The sequence below is a fragment of the Paralichthys olivaceus genome, chromosome 11, assembly GCF_024713975.1.
Source record: "Paralichthys olivaceus isolate ysfri-2021 chromosome 11, ASM2471397v2, whole genome shotgun sequence".
In the NCBI taxonomy this organism is placed as follows: domain Eukaryota; kingdom Metazoa; phylum Chordata; class Actinopteri; order Pleuronectiformes; family Paralichthyidae; genus Paralichthys; species Paralichthys olivaceus.
This window is the reverse complement of record NC_091103.1, coordinates 17,072,684-17,094,593: the sequence shown is the minus strand read 5'-3', so window position 1 is coordinate 17,094,593 and position 21,910 is coordinate 17,072,684. Positions and strand designations below refer to the sequence as shown.

The 21,910-nt window shown below is 41.8% G+C and overlaps 1 protein-coding gene across 2 annotated transcripts; it reads right to left on the bottom strand.

The window, feature by feature from the left end:
* Positions 1–293: 293 nt before the first annotated feature.
* LOC109630260 (collagen alpha-1(XXVI) chain-like) lies at positions 294–21,034 on the bottom strand. Of its 2 annotated transcripts, none has more exons than XM_020088341.2 (14): positions 20,724–21,034; positions 20,353–20,475; positions 19,250–19,353; positions 6,771–6,832; positions 6,544–6,670; positions 6,092–6,196; positions 5,839–5,967; positions 2,545–2,622; positions 1,962–2,005; positions 1,802–1,864; positions 1,337–1,372; positions 1,188–1,232; positions 1,023–1,107; positions 294–580 (listed from the first exon to the last, which is right to left on the bottom strand). In XM_020088341.2, the coding sequence occupies exons 1-14, from the start codon at positions 20,897–20,899 to the stop codon at positions 441–443; spliced, it is 1,317 nt and encodes a 438-aa protein (XP_019943900.2). In that variant the 5' UTR covers positions 20,900–21,034; the 3' UTR covers positions 294–440. The 2 variants fall into 2 exon arrangements, with proteins under 2 accessions (XP_019943900.2, XP_019943901.2); XM_020088342.2 differs by having other exon boundaries at positions 6,092–6,190.
* Between the last annotated feature and the right edge of the window lie 876 nt (positions 21,035–21,910).

Sequence of the window (21,910 nt, the reverse complement as noted above, 5' to 3'; positions counted from 1 at the left end):
ACAAGCTAACGCAGGACCAACCCCGAGGTTGTTCCAAGAATGTGTTCGACACTTAACAGTACTACAGTTTGGATCCAGCGCTCGGGGAACAGGCATTTATCAGAGGAAAGAATGACGCCAAAACGCTCATAACACTTTATGAGATTATATTTCATAGTAAAACACCGTGTAAGTGCGGATGCTAAGGTTGTGTTGACTAAGATCCTGCAGTAACCGAATGAAAAAGGCTCAAAGAGGCCTTTCCTGTGTTTGAAATGCTCAACATCTCACAGAACTTCATTTTCACAACAGTACGTACTTGTGACAATAAAACACAATTAGACAAAAATAAATTCCAAAGTATAAAGTCACAAGGGAAAATTATATGAAAAAAACTTCCAGCAAAATTTGCAACATCTCTCACACATAAGACCACATGTACAGAATCAGACAATAGACTCTTAAAGGGGGGATCGTCTTTGTCTTCCCACCAGTGCTGAAGTTTGAGGGGTCGTTTGAAAGGGCTGAAGACGTTTGGTCTTTATGGCAGAGAAAGAGAGTGTGTCCAAAATGTTTCCAAATCCAGATCCCTCAGTGTTGTCTGTTTAAAAGCAAGAAAGAGATAGAAAAGGAGAAGAGTCAGTGGAAACAGTGCTCTTCTTCAGATTCTGCTTAAAGGGAAAAGGGAAAGACGCTTATTTGTTTTCTTGAGGCGAGCGAGATGAGAGGGTTGATATCATATCTGTTTGTATGGAGCTGCAGAGCCAAAGGGTGGTTAGTTTACTATAGGGAGTGTAAACAAGAGGCTTGGCTCAGTCTGAAGGAAACAAACTGCACCAACCAGCACCTTCACAGCTCACTGATAGACATGCTGTATCTTTTTTGTTTCATCCATATAACAATTTTTTTTTTAAATTAATCAATTCATTGTTTGGTGTTTTGAATGTCAGCAAAAAGAACCTTATATATCGAACTTTTGCCAGATAATCAGAGGATTCTTTCCTCATCCATACGTATTCCTCCATTTTTGTTTTTCTCCTCACCGTGAATGCCGATCATGTGCTCCAGGATCAAGACTCTCTCGGCCAGGATCTTCAGGGCCTCTCTGAGCTGCTGCATGGCCTCTCCCTGATCAACACCATCATGTTTATTCAGGATCGTTTTTCAAATAAGCTCAGCAAACAAGAAAAAAAAACATTGTCTCTTACCTCATTCAAGCCTGCTCCTGGCTCTCCTTTTGGCCCCGGTGCTCCCTGTTAAACAGAGTACAATAATGTTGTCATCTCCGCTTTGTGTGCATGTGTGCATGTGTGTATATATGTGCGTGTTTTATGTAACACCATAATCTTATACTCACAGGTACACCCTGCTCGCCTGCTACACCTGGAATCCCCTGGTAGAGGAAGGACATAAAAATATTTTAGACTCCTGCTCACATACACACTTCACTGTCTCGCATTCTTTATCCCCTGTGCTAATCTGCCTCTTCACCAGATCTCCAATCTTAAATCATGCTAGTCGAGGAAGGGGATCAGGTTTAAAGACGGAGGCCCACGAGAGCCAACTACAGAGGGGACCCGGCATGGCTTCCCTGATTAGTGAGGCCTGGCCTTGGACGAGAGAGAAAGAGGGGGATTAGTCACAGCTCGGAGTGAGTCTTTGAAGAGCAGCTCGCTCACCTTTAATGTGTTTAAGATTGCATGACAGAAAAGGCAATTTACAAAAACGTTGGACAAAAAGCATCTGATAGTTCAGCAGAATCAAATATGTTCAGGTGGCCTGCTAATCCAACAATAAGGATGTTTTTTTAAAGTGGCCTCACCCTTTCTCCTGGCTCTCCTTTAGGCCCCAGATCTCCAGTCTTGCCTTGGATGCCTTCCTTACCCTCATGTCAGATAAACAGAAGTGCATGTGTTAATGATGTTGCACATGCATTCATGTTTTTATTGATCAGCAGTCAGCCCGCAGTGAAAGATACTCACGTCTTGTCCAGGCAGGCCTGGTATCCCTGCAGGTCCTCTTGGTCCTAATGTCATTCACAAAAAATATCAAGTTCAGTTCAGTCAATTTAACACAGCTTTATTATTACCTCTGCCAAGAAAGTTATGGTTTCATCTGTTTATCTCATAGTTAGTATGATTAGGTGAAAACTATAGGATAGATTATCAGGAAACTTGGTGGATGGATGTGTTATGGGTAGAAAATAATTCATGAGCAGGTTCATGGACCTCATATGTATATGTTTGTGTGATTTGGTGCAGATCCCAATAATAATCTAGTAAAATGTGGTTTCATAAAGGGGCTGTTTGGCCTTGTTTGCAATATGAGTGCCAATCTTGTACCCAGAAAGTATTTCTTTCATGAGTCATCACTTAAATACTCAAAGCCCCATGTTCTCTTAATGTTTCCCTCACATTTCCCCCAGTACAACAATGAAGACTTTCCAAGGAGGTTGAAAAGGTCAAAACCCTGAAGTTATGTTTCACAAACTGTGTTAGAGATCATGATGGGATTAGCGAGGCGTGTTCCCCAAACATGGAGATTAGAAACATTTTTAATCCATACCTGTTGGGCCGGAGGGACCTGTTGGACCAGGTGGCCCAACTATGATCTGAGGAGCAGGAAGAGGTCTGTGGATCTCCTCTGGTAAAAACAAAAACAGAAGTGAAACTGAATGTTTATTTAAACCTTAGCACAAAAGAAAATGTGGACTGTGATAACATTAAAAAGACATTAAATACAATTTCCAACTGCGCGTAATTGAGGAGATGGATTTACCAGAATTTGATCCGTTTTTATGTCATAAATAGTCTCTTTATATGTCATTATACATCCTTTATATTTTCTTCTCAAAACTCAAACTACATTCTACTTCCTGGTAAGTGACTTAAAACTAGATTTTTAGCAATGTTTTCTGAAGGAACTCACAGGCTGCAACACTAACCCTAACCTCCCAAACACACGAGCAGATGATTGATTGGTTCATTGGTCTTCAACACAGTGTGACAAATGCTTGCAAACACAGTTTCCCATAAAGTCAGATGAGCCAAGAAGTTAATTGATTAATCTGATTACAAATGTAGTTGTAGATGAACTGTAATTTATCACAACTTGACTCAGGCAAAAAGAGGAAATATTCTCTGATTGTGAAGAGTATCAGAGAACCAAGCTCTGTATCCATGTTTGAGTTACAGACTGTTTTTGTAGTGTACTCTACATCCTCAGCACATCTTTACATGTGCCAAGGATGTATGTTATCTATACACCTACAGAATATACTGTAGAAGACCTGGAGAAGAGCGGAGACATTAAGGGTCAACAGTCTGAGTTTCATCAGCAGACGACAGGAGGTTTAAATCTGCAGTGACAGTGATGGACAGGAACAGCTGCTTCGTCTGAAGGAGGTCCCTGTTAATGGAGCAGTAAATGCTCGGACATGATAAGAAAACATGAATAAAGTGGAAGTTATGCTTTGTTCTCAGCATGTAGGATATCTTAAAAGAATAAATTTAGTTTGAGACCCCGCCACACTTCCACTTCCTCTCCACTTTACCATATGCTCAGGGTCAGTCTTCCCCCTGTGCTGAGATGTTGCCTGTTACAGTCCACAGACTGGGTCTAGAAGGAACACATTTCTATCTGGAACTAATTTTCTAATGTTACAGTCTCCTCGAGTCTGGCTCCCTCCCCAAGAAACTCCACATGAGTGGCAGACTATCTACTCCCTCATTCATAGCCAGCCCGGCGTTTTGGCTGCAGGCCACGGCCTGTTCCCCAAAACGCAGACTGTTGTGCTGACAGCTAACAAATTAGGTCTGATTTACAGCCAGTTGGCCCCCCTCAGCTTACACGGTCCCACAGACCCAAATCTACATAGTTCCAGACCCGCAGACACAGTCCTGGGCTCAGAAAGGCAGAGCCAGCCAAAAGCTTAATCAGAGCCAGAAGTCTTCTATGAGGTAATCATTACAGTACAGTGTTCTACTGCCTCCATGTGGTAAAACCATGGCGCTCAAGTCATTTTAGTACATGGGTTTGTTCTTATATCTTCTAAGTGTGGTGGTGGCATAGGTGTCGACTTTGTGGGTGCTCTGCGGCTAAAGCACCCACAGAGAATCCCAAGCACCCACGTGTGCCAAGACATAGTCCGGGTAATGTTTACATAGACTTGACATCACGGTTGATGCTAGATTGGATCAAATGGAGGGACTTTGCGTCTGTAATTGGGTTTTTTGCTGTCAGTGACTTGCTCCAAACTCTCATCACCAATCAGAGCGTTACTCCGGACAATCAATAAAGATGTAATGACAATGTTGAGTGAAAACAAATCTAATTTGTATATTTAGTTGTAGTTTGGGCCTTTAGGTTCGGGGTTAATGTACATTATATACAGCTACTGTGGCAGGAATAAACATAAAGGCAGGTTTGAGCCCTTTGGCAGGTGCAAGTTTGTTTGTTTGTAATTATGTTGACTACTGAGTATCATGGGTTGAAATGTCAACATGTGAAGATGATCTTTACAAACACTAAGAAATTGATCATTAAAGCTGTTTTCAAACATGAAAATTGGGTCTGGCCATTTTGCGGAGTTTGCCTTTTACATATGAACAACATAGCAGGAGGTTGTTTAGGTTAGATGCATTCACATCAACAAGAAAATGTTCAAAACATTAAGGCGAGGGGTGGCGTCTGGGTAAAACAGCAGGAGGCAGGACATGACGTATAAATTCCACTGTTGAAATCACATATTTTTGTTTACAGCACATGGACATTGGCCCTTTTCGCCAAAACCTCAAAAATTCTTTAGTTGAAATCTTTGTGTTTTCTGTGTGTTGCACCTCTTTTTCATCCTGAGATATTTGTATTCTTTTTGCTTTTTTCCAGTTTTGCATCCGCCATGTTTTAGAAACATCATCAATACATCCACTCACTCGCTGTGAATTTTCTGGACATTATCCAGCTGTATTCTTCCTTCGGCTCTTTCGAACAAACATCTTGCAAGCAGACAATTTCAAGAAGATGTTGAGAACAACTGACGCTGGACATTTGCATTGTCATATACAGCCCCTCCAGATAATTTTCAGGAAAAGGTCTGGAGTTCAGTGCATTTCTGAAAACAGCTTTAAACTCATAGTATGAGTTTCATCCTTGTGTTTTAGTGATCTCTGCAGGACTGGAGTAGAGAAGGAAGTGACTTATATTCGACTGGATATGATGGATGAGAAAAAAATATAAATGTATAAATATAAATATATTTTTCCTGACTTGTTCAGCTCCTGGGTTAATCTTCTGATTTATATGCTTGGGTCTGGCTCCGTTGTAGGTGGTGGTGTTAAGTGAGGTTGCAGTAAATAGTGGCACAGCAGCAGCCGAACACACGGAAACTATTAAACTAAATCTAAGCCAGCCCTCCTTGGGAAAAGAAACAATACTCTCTCCATTATGGGTTGAAGTCAGTCACTAAAAGCTAAAGACCCACATTGCTCAGTTAAACACTTGATAACAGCTACAGTCTGTTTCAGTCTCTGTGCTACCACCTGTGCCCCCCACCCCAAGTTATTTTCCATTCATAGACAGCAGTTTGGCCAATGTTCTGCCTGACAAAACGTTTGCAAGAAATGAACAGGACGGACACATGCATGAGATATGTGAGGGTTTGAAATTGATGAAACACATGATCCACTGTAGGAGGAGCTGTGAAAATAGACCTGAGGTTTTGGCATCAGTTTAAACCAATAATTTTTGTTTTGGGGCCAGAAATTAACCGTGTGTCTAAGATCTGTTTCTGTTATAATATCATTTAAATTCACCTGGGATTTGATTTGAGAGATTACATTTGTAGTGGAACAGTCTGCTCACCTTGGTCGTGTATTTGAAAGACATCCCCTCTCGCTCGGACAGGAGTGGAGCTTGGCCCAGGAGGACCCGGTGGACCAGGAGGGCCGGGTAGACCTCCATCTCCAGGTAAACCTCTGTCTCCTTTTGGTCCTGAGCAGCAACAAAAACAAAAAATATATAATTAATTTGTAATTTTTAAGTCCCAACGGTCACAAGTATCCTCAGACCATCTTTGCGGCAGCAGGTGAGACTTAAAGTTCTGATGATGTGTTACCGCTGGGTCCAGGAAGGCCTGGTCTTCCAGCCACACCCTGAGGTCCAGCAGAACCAGGAAGTCCTGGAGGTCCAATGGGCCCTGGAGGCCCAATGCTTCCTGGTGCTCCATAGAAAAGAGAAGACAGTCAGAGACAAGTGTATAATTCTAATAATCCTTCAGTTTAGATTTATTTCAAGGAGCAGCAAAAAAGTATAGCAAAAAAAATAGACAATGTCATAAATATTTTGAGGCGTGGGGTTGGAAAGAGGGATTTAATTAAAGACACTTGATTGTTTTGAATTACATGGGAATGTGGGAGGATGGAATTTTGACTCATACCATGGATTATAAATCAGAATATCTCAACCTCTGTAGCCTGAATTTTATTAAAATGGCTGAATTCTGCCCTGCATTTACCGTTCATTCATTCACACGTTATTAAAAATAAATGTTTCGGGATGTGTTGGCACCTGGTGGCAGGTGTGACGGAGGTCCAATAGGAGTGGGTTGAGGTGTGTCCACCTCATTGTCTGTTGAGCCTTCTGGTAAACTGTTGACTGTCGACAGTGAAGGACGTCCCTCTTCTAACAGCCTGATCTGCAACAACAGCAGATTCCAGTCACATCCGACTTCAGTTAAATAACTTAAAAATCATCTGTGTACAAATGCAAACGCTGGTACTGAGGATCTTCTTTACCTTTGATTCAGCTGCATGAAGTCGGCTGCTCATGTCAGTGAAGCTGGTACAGTTCATACACTCTGTAAGAAAGAACCACAGACAAGAACATGTTTAGTCTCCACATTACAGCATACATGCTGCAGCTTTCTACTCGTCTGTCTTTGCCTCTGTCTCCGTCTCTTTCATTTCTGTTTTCTCTCTTTCATTCCTGGCACAATGAAGCAGGTCCAGCCAACATACACAGGCACAATACCCATCAAACCAGCCCCAAGAATTTATTAGGAATTCCATCATACAGTAAATCATGTCATTCACACACAGAATAAATATTATTAGACCTCTCATTAAAGTCTCTCTCTTGCTGACACACGTTCTCTCTCTCCCTAAAACACACACACAGACACACACACACAGACACACACAGAGCACGGTCGGTGCACACCTGCTTGTCTCCTGACCTCCTGACTCAGCATGTTTCTGTTGGTGCGCCCACTCACAGCGATGGCCTATATGCCCACGCTCACATCCTCCTCTAGGTACCAAAGCCAAACACATTAACTCTGTAAAGCTCATGGAAACACAAAAAAACCCCACATTTACACAAACACACTCACATACACTCATATTCCTACAAAATGAGATTTAATTGCACCATTTATAATTTATGTATAAAATCTAAAGTTTAAAGGTTGCTATTACAGCACTAAAATGCCCCTTACAGGCTGGTAATATTCAGTGTTTATTCTGTATATTCTTGTCCAATGAAAACCAACCACAGAACCAAACCAAACGACAATCAAAGACAAGTGTTGTCTGTGTATCCAAACTTTGACATCTCTGCAAAAGACCTCCTACAAATAAAAACAATCAGTGATGTGTTTCCTAATAAGATTTATTCTGCTAACAGTTCACCACACATGTGCACCTCACTGATGAAAAGGTCCTGGATGTCCTTTTCCGTATATAAATCTATGAGTGCCACAACTGAAGGCATTGAGATGTTGGCTTTGGACAATTTCTATTATTTTACAGTCCTTACTTTTTGCTGTTAGTGTCCTCTAAAACACTATGTCCTTTTTTGTAATTCCTGTTTGTCAGTTACATTCTGTTATTTTCAGTCTGTTGTGAAAACTTTGGTCATCTCTCTCCCAAATTATACCATTCTAGCTACCACTAAACCACATATACTCGACGCCATGCTGTGCAGCAGTTGTGGTTCATTTACATGAGCTGTAACCCAGAATCCGAAATACAGAATGAAAAAACCCTGTATTTGTTCTAAATCTGAGTTTTTCCTCTGGTCCATACCTCATAGGAACTGTGGAATGTCAGCTGTCCATCCCAATGATGGGACCCACCCACATTGCGGTCATAGCAGGGAAACATAGAATGAGGAACAACTGGTGCTCATAAATAACTAACTAACAACAAAAAAGACCCAAATGGCTCTGGTCTGCCAAAATCATCGTCTCCAACCGCGACGCACAGGGCACTAACGGCAGCCGCTGAGGTTTCTGCCTCACTGAAATAGGCCGACATGAATGTCTGTACCATGTCTGTATGTCTATAATCATCTACATCCAGTCTAGCGGTCTATCAGACTGTGTGGGTGAGGTTTCTGAATGCCTTGTTCCATCAACATCTTGAACATCTCGTCCTGGAGCGTAGCCACGAACAGAAACAACAATCAACAGCTCAACCCAAAACACACATTCCTCGGGTTTCATCAGCCCAACTGCTGTGGGCTGTTCAACCGCCGGGACCAAAATGACCCCACATGATCTGCTTTGTTGTGACTGACTGCCAAGCGACTCCACCAAGGACAATCTGAGCCACACACAAGCATGGCTGTGGGCAATCACCGGCTCTGCTATGTGAGAGGGCTGATGAGCTGATGGGCCTTCATGTTCTCTGCAGTTATTCATCATGGGTCCAGAGGAAGCCTCCTCCCTTTGACACATATACACTACATCAATCTGCCATGTGTTCCAACTGTGATCTTGTGATGATGTGTTTAGCTTTAGTTTCAGCTAAATTAGTGGTGTGACTCAGTGGATCGCAATGTCATTTTATATGTGGGTTGGTCGGTCCACCAATTTGGTGCAGATTGAAATATTTAATAACTAGGCCTGGATGGGTTGTTGTAAAATTTGGTCCTCTGGTATTTTTCCCAGGATGCAACAACTTTGTAAATCCTTCATCAAACACCATTGTGTGAGAAATTCACTTGGTTCAAAACAAGCAAATTAATATAATCAACTTCAGCTGTTTGTGGTTAGCATGCTAACAGGCGTGTTTCATGAGCTAAAATGAGGCTATGATGGTTAGCATGGTTAATTTCTGGAGGTTTTGTATGTGGGAACACAAATGTCCAAGTGAGTTGCACTGGACATTTTCCGGAACTTTTTCCGAGCAAAATGTCTTTGAACTAGATCACAGTGAGCACACGTGAGAACTCAGCAGCAAGTTCGGCGAATTCGCAGGGAGTGAGTGGGAACGTTGTCAAAGTTTTTGATATGGGGCGGACACAAAACTGGAAGAAACAAATATCTCAGGATGAAAAATAGGTCCCATACGTGCAGAAGACACAGACAGTGATGTCAACTTGGAAAGACAAGAAGATTTGAGGGCTTTCGATAAAAAGGGCCAACAACACTGCGCTTTCTGCAGCGGAATTTATACACCATGTCACCCCGGAAAATGTCTGGACCCAATTATTTGGAGTTCTGAAATGTCTGAAATCCTAATTTACTGCTCATCATAAAGTAAACTTGTGAGCGACTATTTTACAGGGAGTAGAGAATGAATGAATGAATGAAGTTGTTTTAGAGACAGTCAGGGTCTTTTTTGGTTTCAAACCACTTTCACTCACCATTTCAACAAGCCGCAGAGAACTCACTGGGAAGTATTCCTACTTTTAAATTGCCTTGTAGCTGCTTTGCTGGGAGTCAGTTGACAGAGAAATCTCACATCTCTTCCTCGTCTGGGATGGATTCTGCTCCTCAGGCCTAAAAAGGAGTCTCTCTATAGCTCCGTTATCCACCCCTAACAAGATAACTCGTTCCATCTCCATCGCTGGTCAAAAGAGATCCAGAAATAATCCAGTCATATCTTATTATGTCATAAACACACACCACAGAACAGAACACCAGTTAAGTCTATGCACCATAAATGTGAACCAGAGCAAAACAACTGCATTTCATTTTCTATATGTGGCGGGAGGGATTTCTGTTTCTGCAGTTGGAATTTAATTATGTTGGGTTAGAAAACCAAACTTCCGCTGTGCTTGAGCCGATGTTTAGAACGGGACCGCAGTTATAGAGTCTGTTTGGATCCATAATTACACCATGGCAACACAAGACCGGGTTATTTTTCTTGGACTGCTCTCAGCTCATGGGAAAGAATCAGAATCATGTTGTCTTTAGTGGGAAGCAAAATAAACAGAGACTATCGAACTGTTTCTGCTCCAAAGAGAAGGACACATATGTTTGAGAAGTTATGTGAAATATTCAGATGCTAAAACTGATCTTCATGAAAAGTTGCTTGAAAATGATGCCAGGACAAGTATTACATCTGTTAAAGTTTTTTCCCATTTACAGAAGAGTTACAAAAATCACAACTACAGGATACTTTAATCTCATTAAATGCAATTAAAATATCAGTTTGCTGGATAATGAACCATGTAAATGGATAATACAACCATAAATAACAAGGTACAGAAACAAAGCTGATGTTAGTCATATGCTCAGCTGTTGATAGTTGGGAGAAATCTTGGAACGGCTCAGATCAAACTCCCTCCAGGCAAAGTACACGGTGTCAATAAGATAAGAAACTCTGTGTAGATAAATCTTCATTAGAACCTCACAGGAGCCAAAGCAATGAGCATGTGTCATCGCACCAAACTATGAAAGCACCGAGCTGTTTTACGAGTCATCATTAGTGATTGTGGTACAAGACAGAACAGGATAACTTGGCGAGGGTGTGAGTCAGACTGCAGGCATCGTCTGTCGAGACAGCTGCACTTCCTACATTAGAGCTGGATGTGGATCAAAGAAATTACCTGCTCTCTCTCTCTCACACTCACACACACACTCACACACACCCTTGTATATTTATCTTAGAGAGGACAATCATTGGGGTAATACTTTCCCTTATCCCCTACTCTAAAAAACATAACCTTAACCTTAACCCTAACCTAACCATAAAAAATCTCTTTACTTTAAAATGTATATTTAATGGTATGGGGACCATAATGTGATTGTGTAAACAGATTTAGGACCCAACAACATACCTGGACCCCCTCCCCCCCCCCCACACACAAACACACACACAGGCAGACAACCTAGAGCCAAAAGCCATGACATACACAGATGAGGACAGTAATTTTAATCGTTAAATGCTTGTTCAGGAGGACAGAAAAAAAGATAAATTAAAACATCTTCTTGGACATTCTTATCAGACACTGTCAGATCTCGCAGATACACACACACACACACACACACACACGTCTGTGCCCAGAGTCTGTGTGTGTGTGTGTGTGCGGCATTCAGACCACAGACACCCTCTGACAACTGGCTGCATCCCAGGACCCTGTTGTGTATAGGCCCCAGCCAGCAAGTGGTCAGCTCTTGCTGGCATGAAAAAAACAGCTGGCACAGAATACACACCCACACACACACATATATGCACAAGCAGACTCACACACAATGTCACATACGCTCTCACTCACTTAATCACACACCCACTTTGACTGCGGTGGCTGGTGGAGGAGGGTGAACGAAACCCTGTTTGAAAACCAAGATGTCTACTTGTCCACAGAGGGACCATTAAGTATTTCTCACCATGATGCCAGTTGACAGGCCTCACACTATTAATATAAACACTTTGCAAGTAAGAAATGCAAAGAATTAGCAGTTTAAAGAACTTGCCTTTACATTTGATACACAAGCCATTTTCAGGCATGAACAGGTGAAAATGTCTAGAACATTTTTCAATACAGAACATAAAGAGAGATGTCTCAAACACTGGCTTAGTAAGTGCCACCACTCAACAGACATAGTCGTACCACAGTAACAAACATTTTTATTTGAGAACTCTGTCCCCTCATATCCCCAAAATGCATCCACTCATGAGATCACCTTCCAGCTTCTCAGTCAAGACAGCACTCTGAGTCATCGTCTTGCTGTGAGACGATGCTGTGTGAATCTGCTGAGGAGAGACGACTCCACTGTGATCAGCCAAAACGAGGGCGACACGTTGAGGTGTAAGTGGCAGCTGTGTCTAATGAAATGGTGAGAATGAAAAGGGTGGAGACACAGAGAGGAAAAAAGAGCAGCAGAATGTCCCTGCTCACAAGTCGTATCTGAAATATTGACACATGAACGCCACGACACAACTGGAACTATGGATGTTTCCTTGAGCCCCAAGTTTCAAAATTTGGAGTATATGCAGCAAAACATAGACAGTGGAATGATTTACCCCCACCACATCCATTCATCCATCCATCCATCCATCATCTATCTATTATCCTTTGAGGGTCACGGGCGGCTGGAACGTATCCCAGCTGGCATTGGGCAAGAGTAACCCCTAGATACAGAGACAAACAACCAGTCATGCTCCCATTGACAACTAGAGATAAAAGTGCATGTTTCCAATAAACCTAACCTCAAATCTGCACGTCTTTTGACTGTGTGTGTCCTCATATTAAAAACTTTTTAAAAACCTTTTGGCTTTTCATTCCATCTTCCAGTGTGTCCAACATGCAGTGCAAGCCAGTTCTGTTTGAGCATAAACTGACCTGAGGTCCTACAATGGACCATGAAGCCTGCAAAGATTGTCTCTAACAAAATAAATCGCAAAACTTGTCATGCACCTTCCAAGTTCATACAGAGTAATTTCTCAGCAGCACCAAGAGAACAAACAACATAAACCTGCTGATCACACCGACCAATGTGGAAACTTCTGCCTCTCTTTGACCTCAGGAACTTTATCTGCTTAACTTTAAATAAACAGATGTGTGGAGCTGCAGACAGAAAGACATGGGGGACAAATGGGAAGATGTCATTGAGAGATGGGAAGACTCCACGATAAGGTGGTGACAGAAAAGTAAAACCCCACAGAAGGAGCATGAACAGAGAGCGTCATCCATCAGGCAGATCAGGCCAGGACCAGGAACAGCCACTACAGCTCCCAGTAGGTCAAAGGGTAATGCTGGCCTATATTTGAGCACAAGCAGGGACGTAACAGAGACATAAGTCATATCCTCATGCTGTAAAGGTTGTAGTCTAGAAGAGCACATGTGGGATATGGTTCTGTTATATCGCTTTACTCCGAGGAAAAGAGAGAGGGAGATCTAAGGGGCAGAGGAAGAAGAAAGCAGTAAAAACTACAAAAGATAAAGAGGTCAGCGGTGGCAAGAATAAGCAAAGGAGCAAAGGTCTGTGTGGGGGTGAGAGAGGATGATAAAGTGGAAAAACAGAAGAATTCAAAGGTATTTCTGGATGATATATAATATAGCTGGTTTTCAAGATAATCCCTCCAACGATGGGGTTTTAGCAAACTTCCCTCACTTCCTTCTCTTCCAGCTTCAGAGGAGAAACAGTGACGTTCACATCTGTAGCATTAACAAATTAACATATGACACTCAAAGTTTTCAGCCACCTTTTCACTTTTTCAATGAAATCCATAATTAACTCCACCTAAAAAAACATCCTGCCCTGGCGCACCCTGCATTTAACTCTGCCAAACTCCTTTTCCTGAGCTTCAAAGCTTACACCTCTCACTCCTCCTCAATGCACAGACATAACCCATAATGCCTCTTGTTAATAGGATCATGTGTGCAGATAGATGCTGGGGTGCTGCTGTGATGGAGCGGCGAGGAGGAGGAGGGTGGTGGGGGTGCAAGGGCCAATGGTGGGGAAATTACGAACACATTTCTCTCCAAATGTGTTCCATGCCGTCATGCGTGAGCACAACTCTGCTGAAAGTGAAAATGTAAATGTTGAGATGCACTGTACGCAGAGCAGCACACACCACACTGTCAAAAATATTGACGGGTCAGGGTGTCAACGAAAATGCGTTGAAGAAAACGCCTTCTTTCCATTTAGCAAATGCAGAAACACACAGGCTTTGTGACCGGCTCGGCCCTGCATGGAGTTTGGCCACAGGCTTGAGTGTTAGAAGGTTAAACTGTAAAAGGACATAATAAAAAGCAGCTTCTGAGTGGGTCAAGAGTCACACACAAACACAGGGAACACTAGAGGGCTTGTAAACGCCAAAACCAACTAAGAAAACACTGCCACTGTATAATTAATGAGTGATTCATTGAACATTTCAAAATATAGCATTACCTCTGTAGATTTCTGCAGCTTCAAGTGCTCAGTGTCATATGTTTGGTGTATGTTCGGGCCGCTGTGGATCAGGAGAGCGGGTCATCCACTAACCAGAAGGTCAGTGCATGCCGAATGTCCTTGGGCAACACACTGAACCCCAACTTGTGAGAGTTGCACATAGACGCACTGTATGAATGTGTGTGCGAATGGATGAATGGCAAAACTGTGCTGTGAAGGGCTTTGAGTCGTCAAGACTGGAGACCCTCAAGACTCTTCAAGACTATATGAATACAGAGTGAGAACAGTGGCAGGTGTCCGTTGCAGCCTCATGCAGTCAGAGGTGATGCATTCAAATTCCTTGTTTTGTGTGAATAATAGTTCAACATGTGAATATGTTTAGTTTCACATAAGACAAAGAGAACGGCAATCCTCACAACTCAGAGGCTGGGAGGAGGCAGAGTTTAGCATTGTTGATTCTGCCAAGGAAGTTACCTTTTCATCTTTGTTTGTTGGTTCATTAGCAGGATTCTGCAAAAAACACTTGATTTTCATTTCATTTTTATGGACACGTGACACAAGGGAAGACCCATTTAAAGTTTGCTGCGGATCTGTATCAGGCTGAAGATCCAGAAATTTATTTTCTTTTCCTTTAACATTGTGAGACGTTGAGGGCGTTTCTCAACATTTTTCTTAGAGAATAATTAATGGATCTTGATGAAAAAAAATTCTGGCATGTTTAGGAGACATTGATATTTATGAGTGTCTGAATTTGATGCAGATCCAAATAATAATCTGGATGTAGTGAATTTAAATGTGGTATCATAAACTGTTGCAGCCTTGGTGGAGGTACATAGTGCCATTCTAGTTTGCTTGTAAAACTAAGATAATGATTCATCCTAAAAAACTGATTAGCTGTAAACATTTTGATAGCGCTGTGAAGCATCTGTTGCATCAATGTTGAATTCTGAAACCTTTACAACTACATGCTCAGCTCCTTTGTTGTGTAGTGAGCCTGCTTTATAAACCAAAACAAGGGGAACACTATTCAATGTATTTATTTCAGAATGATTAAACGGTAATAAAAGAATAAGGCATCAGTGTCATGCAGAAAATGATTCAGAGCTTGGAAAATGGAAACGAGAGTGCGTGCAGAGGTGGGAAGAACTCCTCAGCTTACACAGACTTAAAATCTTTCTTTATGTTCCCTGTCTCTACATCTCCGAGGGCCTCAGGGGCCTCTGAAGTGGAGCCAGAATCCCATCAAACTAAAACCAGAGGTGATGTCATCTTCATTGGTTAAGGCTGTCTTCGCTCGCGCTGATAAAACATCTGGCTCTGAGCCACGCGGCAACAGTTTTCTGCTACTCGAGCTTCATGTTCGGCGTTGGCCTCGTTACAGAGAATTCTGTTACCGACCAAAATTATCCACACTTACAGGAAACATTTGACATGTTGGGGAAAATACTTGTTTGATTTGTTGCTGTGACTATTTGATACCACTTTCCTGTCTGTTTACTGTAATGTACAAGATGTTATGAGCCAGAAGACGGTTAGCTTAGCTTAGACTGGAAAATGGGAGCATCAGCAACTTTTATCTAATATACACACACCCATATATTTGTTTAATTCCAAACACAAATGAATAAAAGTAGTTTTTTCACAATGGTTTATGTGCAGAACCATTTCTATGCTAACTTTGCTAGGCTAAATGAATAATGCGGGACTCTTACATATGCGAAGGAGGCTTCAACTGAAACACTGCTTATTCTCTTTAAAATTAATAAATAATAAAATTAGAGGACTTCAAAAAAACTTAAAGCAAAAGTTTCTCTAAAGAACCACAGAAAAAGGTTTGTGGTATAACTTTAAATTGTTCTCTGATGGTTATATTATAAGATCAACCTTTCTTTCCAAGGTATTCCTGATAGGATGCCAGACTTCTTTGTGTTGTACACAGATGAATGTACATGAGGAGAGCCAGTCTTTGTTTCATAGCTGTTGTGATCTCAGCGCGGTCACGTATGTTACAAAGACCCGGTGGAGGAGCGTCATGGTCATTAATCTCTGTGGGGCCACTTTCCCACAGAACCGGCTCTCTGCTCCGCTGCTGTCTGGGCAGCTTGTAGCAGCTGGAGTCCTGTGGGACAAATACACTCCTCATTACACTTCACTTTTCTCTTTGCATTTCTCCTCTTTACATGTTGCTGCACAGCTGTCTGAGCCTCGCCAACTCTAACACCTTGTTGTTTCTGTGCAGGAGTCCTAACTTTCTCCACTCCATGCGTCCTCTTGTTCTCTAACTCAAACACACTGACCCCAGCGCTCCCTCTCCTCCTCAGTGTGAGGCCGAGCATCTCTTACATCAGCCTTTGTCATGAGGGTCTCCTCACTCAGTCAAACCTGGCCCTCTGTCTCCCCATATGGAGGCGATTTTCCCCCTGCTCCACAGCCATTAGAACGTGCAAAAACATCTCAGCAAATGTTAAATAAACAGCCAGATTACTTCTTCACACTCCTGCAACCACTTTGGTCTCAAGTGAACCATAATCTCAGGCATTACAGACTCAGCGGATATGGCTGTGTGTTAATCTTTGTGAGGAATAATATCCAGCATCAGGCAAATAACAGTTTCCAAAGGCTTTGTAATAATGTCTATGTTTATTCCTTTAATATTAAGGTGTGTTTTCTGAACTTGTGGTAAATCATGCCCATCCAAGTGCAACAACCAATAATTCAGCAAAATGGAACAAGGTGTGGTAATTATTACCAATAGGCACAACACGCTCATTGAGGTAACTGTTAATCTTGGACGATGGTGAACAGGCCACGCCAGCATTTTTCAATTACTTACAAAAACGGCTGTATTTCCCAACATGAAAAACTACCAAGTTGGTGGGTGTACTAAATAATTTTAATAGGAAAAAAATACATTAAAATAACATTTGGTGCATTTGAAATAACTACATGTGAGTATGGCCATGAGCAATACGGAGTACAGTATAAAGACTTCAGAGTCCTTCACTGATTTCACATTTTGTTGTGTGGTAACTTTACGGAAAATAAACATAGAAATGATAATCCCTCATCAATCTAAACTCAATACCCTTAACAGAATTTTAGAAATGTTTCTAATTGTATTAAAAATCACACTGACATTACTATTCAGACCTTCTCTCTGGGGAGTTTCTCTTACTTTCACACAGGATTTCTGGAGCTCATCCAGAGGGACCTTGGTCACCTCTCTTACCAGGGTTCCTCTCTCCAGTTAACTCCTACTTGTTCCAAATTTTTTCCATTTAAGGATTACTGAAGGCCAATGTGGCTCTTGGGAAATTTCAGGAGTTTTTGCAGCCTTTGCCAGATCTGTGCCTCAAAACAATCCTGTCTTTGATATCTGCAAGACGTTCCTTCAACCTCATGGATTGGGTTTTGCTCTGATGTCCATTGTCAGGTGTGAGACCTTAGACAGGGATGTGTCTTTCCAATTCATGTTCAATCAATTGATTTATCCACAACAGGAATTCTGTAAAGTTTGAAATATTTACTGGACTCAAAGTGCAGACAAGGCAGGTGCTTGCAAAAAGGACATTTAGTGGCAGATACGAAGATGTGAGGTATCCAAAGACAAAAAAACTCAGAAAGCAGAAACATGAGCAAAACCCAGGAACAAGGCCCGGAAACACCGGGGACGCAAGTATGAGTTAACAAAAACTTATCGGACAGACCAAACAGAGGAACTGACAGGGAGCACTGGGAACACAGAGACTAAATAACAACATCCGGGTGGGGCAGATAATCACAGCGGGAAACAGGATAAATTAGCCAGCTAAGTAAATCATGTGAGTAAAAAACTTAAAAGTTAAACAGGAAATAATAAAATCAAGGTCCAAGCAACTGAAAAACAAATTCAAAGTCCTTTAAACTGAAGTACAAATATGAACCAGTTCGAAACAACTCTAAACAAAGGATTAAGAAAAGTCCTTAACAGTGGCAGATCATGACAGGCTCCAGGTGATTTTGTCATTATGGTGTAGTGAGTGTAGATTGATGATGGTAAGTAAAGACGTTTTTAGGGCTGCAACATAACATGAGGTGAAGAGGTGAAGGCGTCTGAATACTTTCCGAACGCTCGGTGTATAAACAGCAGAGTGAAGGCAGCCCTATATTAGACCTCCGTCCACCTCCCAGTCTGTGGCTTCATGTTGACTGTGGTGGCTGAAAATGTTGCTCTTCACTGGGCTCAGAGTCTGCGGTCTGGTCTATCCAGGAGCTGAGCTGCCCACCACCTAAACACAGACTATACCTCCCACTTTACGATCCACAGCTGGATGTTCCTCACAAGTTCCTTTTTCATTCATTCTTATGTTTTCACGTCTTTGTGTTTGTTGGTTGGTTTGATTGTAAACAAGATTACACAAAAAACAACTGTATGGATTTCCATTCAACTTGGTGGACAGTTTAGGGAAGAATTCATTAGGATCCGGATCAGAGGACAGATACAAGAATTTAGTTTTTCACTTTCTTAAACAATCCATGATGTGTCTTTCACCTTTTTCCCAGGGTCAGGCATTTTTAGGGAAATTATTTCTATGAGTGTGTGAAACTTGGTGCAGCTTGGTTGAATTTTAAGGGGACTGTTGGGCCTTGGTGGAGGCATCCAAGCTACTGAGTGCCATTCTAGTTTTAACTGTGATAGCCTAGATGTTACTCGGGCAAAACTGCCTGTGTGATACCTTCAATCAAAAGAGTACAAAAAAGAGAGAGAATGAGACAGAAGGAGAACGGTTTTGATTCCTTCCAGGCACAGAAGAAAAAGGTAAACAGGATCCCTTTCAACTGTTGTTTTATTGCAATCCAAGTTCCCAAAAGTAATCCAAAACAGACTTTAAGCCTGAATTCAAACAACGTCACAATCACATCAAGAGGCCGACAGCTGCACAGTAGTACGATTAGCAAACTACCCGACTACACACCACCAAACATAAAAAACGCTCTGATGTGGGAAAAGCTGCCTGGTGCTAATAAAAAGACACAGATGGGTCCGAGCAAAACACATGGCCTCTATTTCAGTGCTACAGAGAATTATTCTCACAGTCTGTTCCTCTGTTTTCAAAAGGTTGTGTCATCTAAGAGAAGAAAAAGACACAACAGAGATGAGAAACTCACCTTCACGACACTCTTCTCCCAGAAAGCCTGGACAGCATCTCCACTCCAGTGCTGTGACTTGTTTGTAGGTGACCTTGAAGGACGGTCTGATGAGGGTCCGGTAGCTGGAAATAAACAAATGGCTACTGACTACAGGGAAACGTAAAATGCAGAAACACAAATACACAGGAAGACACGCCTCTTCACCTCTTCACCTGTACCTGTCTATTTCCTGTCCCTGCATTTCCCTCTAGCAAACCCTTTCTATAGCCCATACTCAGGCTATTGTTATCTGTCAGACTGTCAATGCTACCTCTGTGTATGACCATTTGTTTGAATCCCTGAGATTGTAGCCTTGTTTGGACTCTTTCTTTGTCTATGACCTCCTGGGACACAAGTAAATACAACAGTGTTTTTACACATATCTGTGCACTGATGTTTTCTCTGCATCTGAGTCTGCCAATGTTACACAGACACATTAGATGAGAGAGACAAAAAATTAAATACTCCTGATTGGGGAGGTCCAGGGTGTAGATGGTTTTTGTTTGACAAATATCCCACCCTTCTACCCAATTATCCAGTCGCCGGATTTATAAAAGCCAGATGGGAAACATATCAAGCCAATCAGGTCGTTGCATTGATTCAATTCAATTCATTTCATTGTATTTGTATGATGCAAAATCACAACATAAATCATCTCAAGGCTCTTAGCGTAGTAAAGTTTAGATCGTACAATATTAGAAACCCAGCAGTTCCCACAGTGAGCAAACACTTGGCGACACAGGACAGAGAAAACTCATTTGACACAAGCTAAACTTGGTCCATCTATAATAGAACTATAACATGTTGGAAAAATACATTTAACAGGCTTTTTGGGGGTCAAAGTCGCCAAATGATTGAATCATCTGATTTGACTGATAATTGTGTGATCTTTTCTTGGTGGCCATAGAAAGTGCAGGTATGGCTCTCTCCTCATTCATCCAAGAGCCTGGTTCGTTCGACATAACACCCTTAGAGAACACTAAGTCCATGCTGGCATCATGAATGATAAACAGTGAATAACACAAACAAAAGAAGGAGCTGATAGGATTTGGCTGAAGAAGGTGGCAGCGAGGGAACAGTACCTGATGACTTTGGAACAGGGTCCGGGCCACCGGCAGCCCTGATACACTCTCTGCACTGTGGTTTCAGAGCCATTGTGCACCTGACAGGACACTGTTTTGGAAACAGTATACTGACACCAATTCCTAAAACACACATAAGAGAGTTTCCATTCTTAATGTTAACTCTGCAAGAAAGGATTTAAACATAATCAGTGACAGCATTGAGGATGTTAAACACTAAGTCCTGAAGTGAAAACATAAACAAATAAGAAAATTAATATATCAAGTAATATCAGCAATTAATAATTCATGCATTTAATAGCTCTCCAGCATTCCAGCGTTTCTTTTTTCCAACATCTACAGTGAAATTGCTTCATATCAGCTGTTCTCACCTGAGTTGGGAAAGGATCCCGGTACCTGGGGGTCCAGTGCTGCCGCTCTGTTCCGATTTGATGCGCTGCCGCTGCACTGTGATGCCTGGAAAGCGGTAAACAAACCCTGTTCCCACCGAAGGAGAGATTAAAGTTATCCAAATACAGAGCGCGTAGAGGAAAGACAACCCCATCATCTCTTTTTGAGTTATCAATTACAGAAGTATCCGAAAATGTCGACGACGTTCAAGTAAATCCAGACGTTAAGAGCCCTGTTCAGATCTACAGTAACTGGGATGAGAAGTGGAGAGCAAGTCTAAGTCAAAAACTCTACTGTGCCCGTTAATGAGTTGGTCATGTCGCCTTCCTGACTAGAAACAGACTGGTCCTCTCATGAGCTCAGAATGAATGACACACAACCTCTTCCTATAGAATAATTTGGGTTTCTGACGTTTGACATCGTGCCAAGGACCGAGGAGTCAAATATCCAGCGTGCGTAAAAGGCGCACTGGGTGTGAGTTCTGGAGTGAGTGCGTAAAAGCCGCGCTGAATATGGGGGCTGGAGAACGAGCGCGTAAAGAGCGCACTGAGTGTGAGATATAGAGAGCGAATGCGTAAAATGCGTGTGTGGTCCCGGACAGTCACTCTAACGCTCTTATATCAATATTGTGTTTATTAACCCGATTGGTGCTTTGAGTGCTCGACCCCACAATGACTTAGTATAGTATATGTGCATAGTATGAGCAAACATAGAAGGGATAACAATGAACATGACAGGATAATCTGGCGTCTGTTCATTATCACCAGAAGTAGATCATCAGGTCTTCATCACTTCTGTCCAGCACCTCTAGTGTTGATCAAGTTTGTATGTGTTTATTTTCTGTTCAAATTTCCCCCAAAATAAATGTTGTATATGGAAGATCATCTCCACCATAAAGGTAAAAACAAATCAATGAAGTTTGAAATGACAACTCTATTCATTTTTTTGTTGAGAGCTATAATTTGACTTCACTTGATATTTCAAAACAGATGAACTAACGACCAATGTCTGAAAAGTTTTTTTTCATATAGATATATCATGTATGGGAGCCTAGTTGCACCAAAAAGGTAAAAACAAGTTTGTAAAACGATTACACAATAGGCTTTATATTGTTTTATTGACAACTAATTTGACTTAAATGATATTTAAAACCAAATCAACTCCAAAA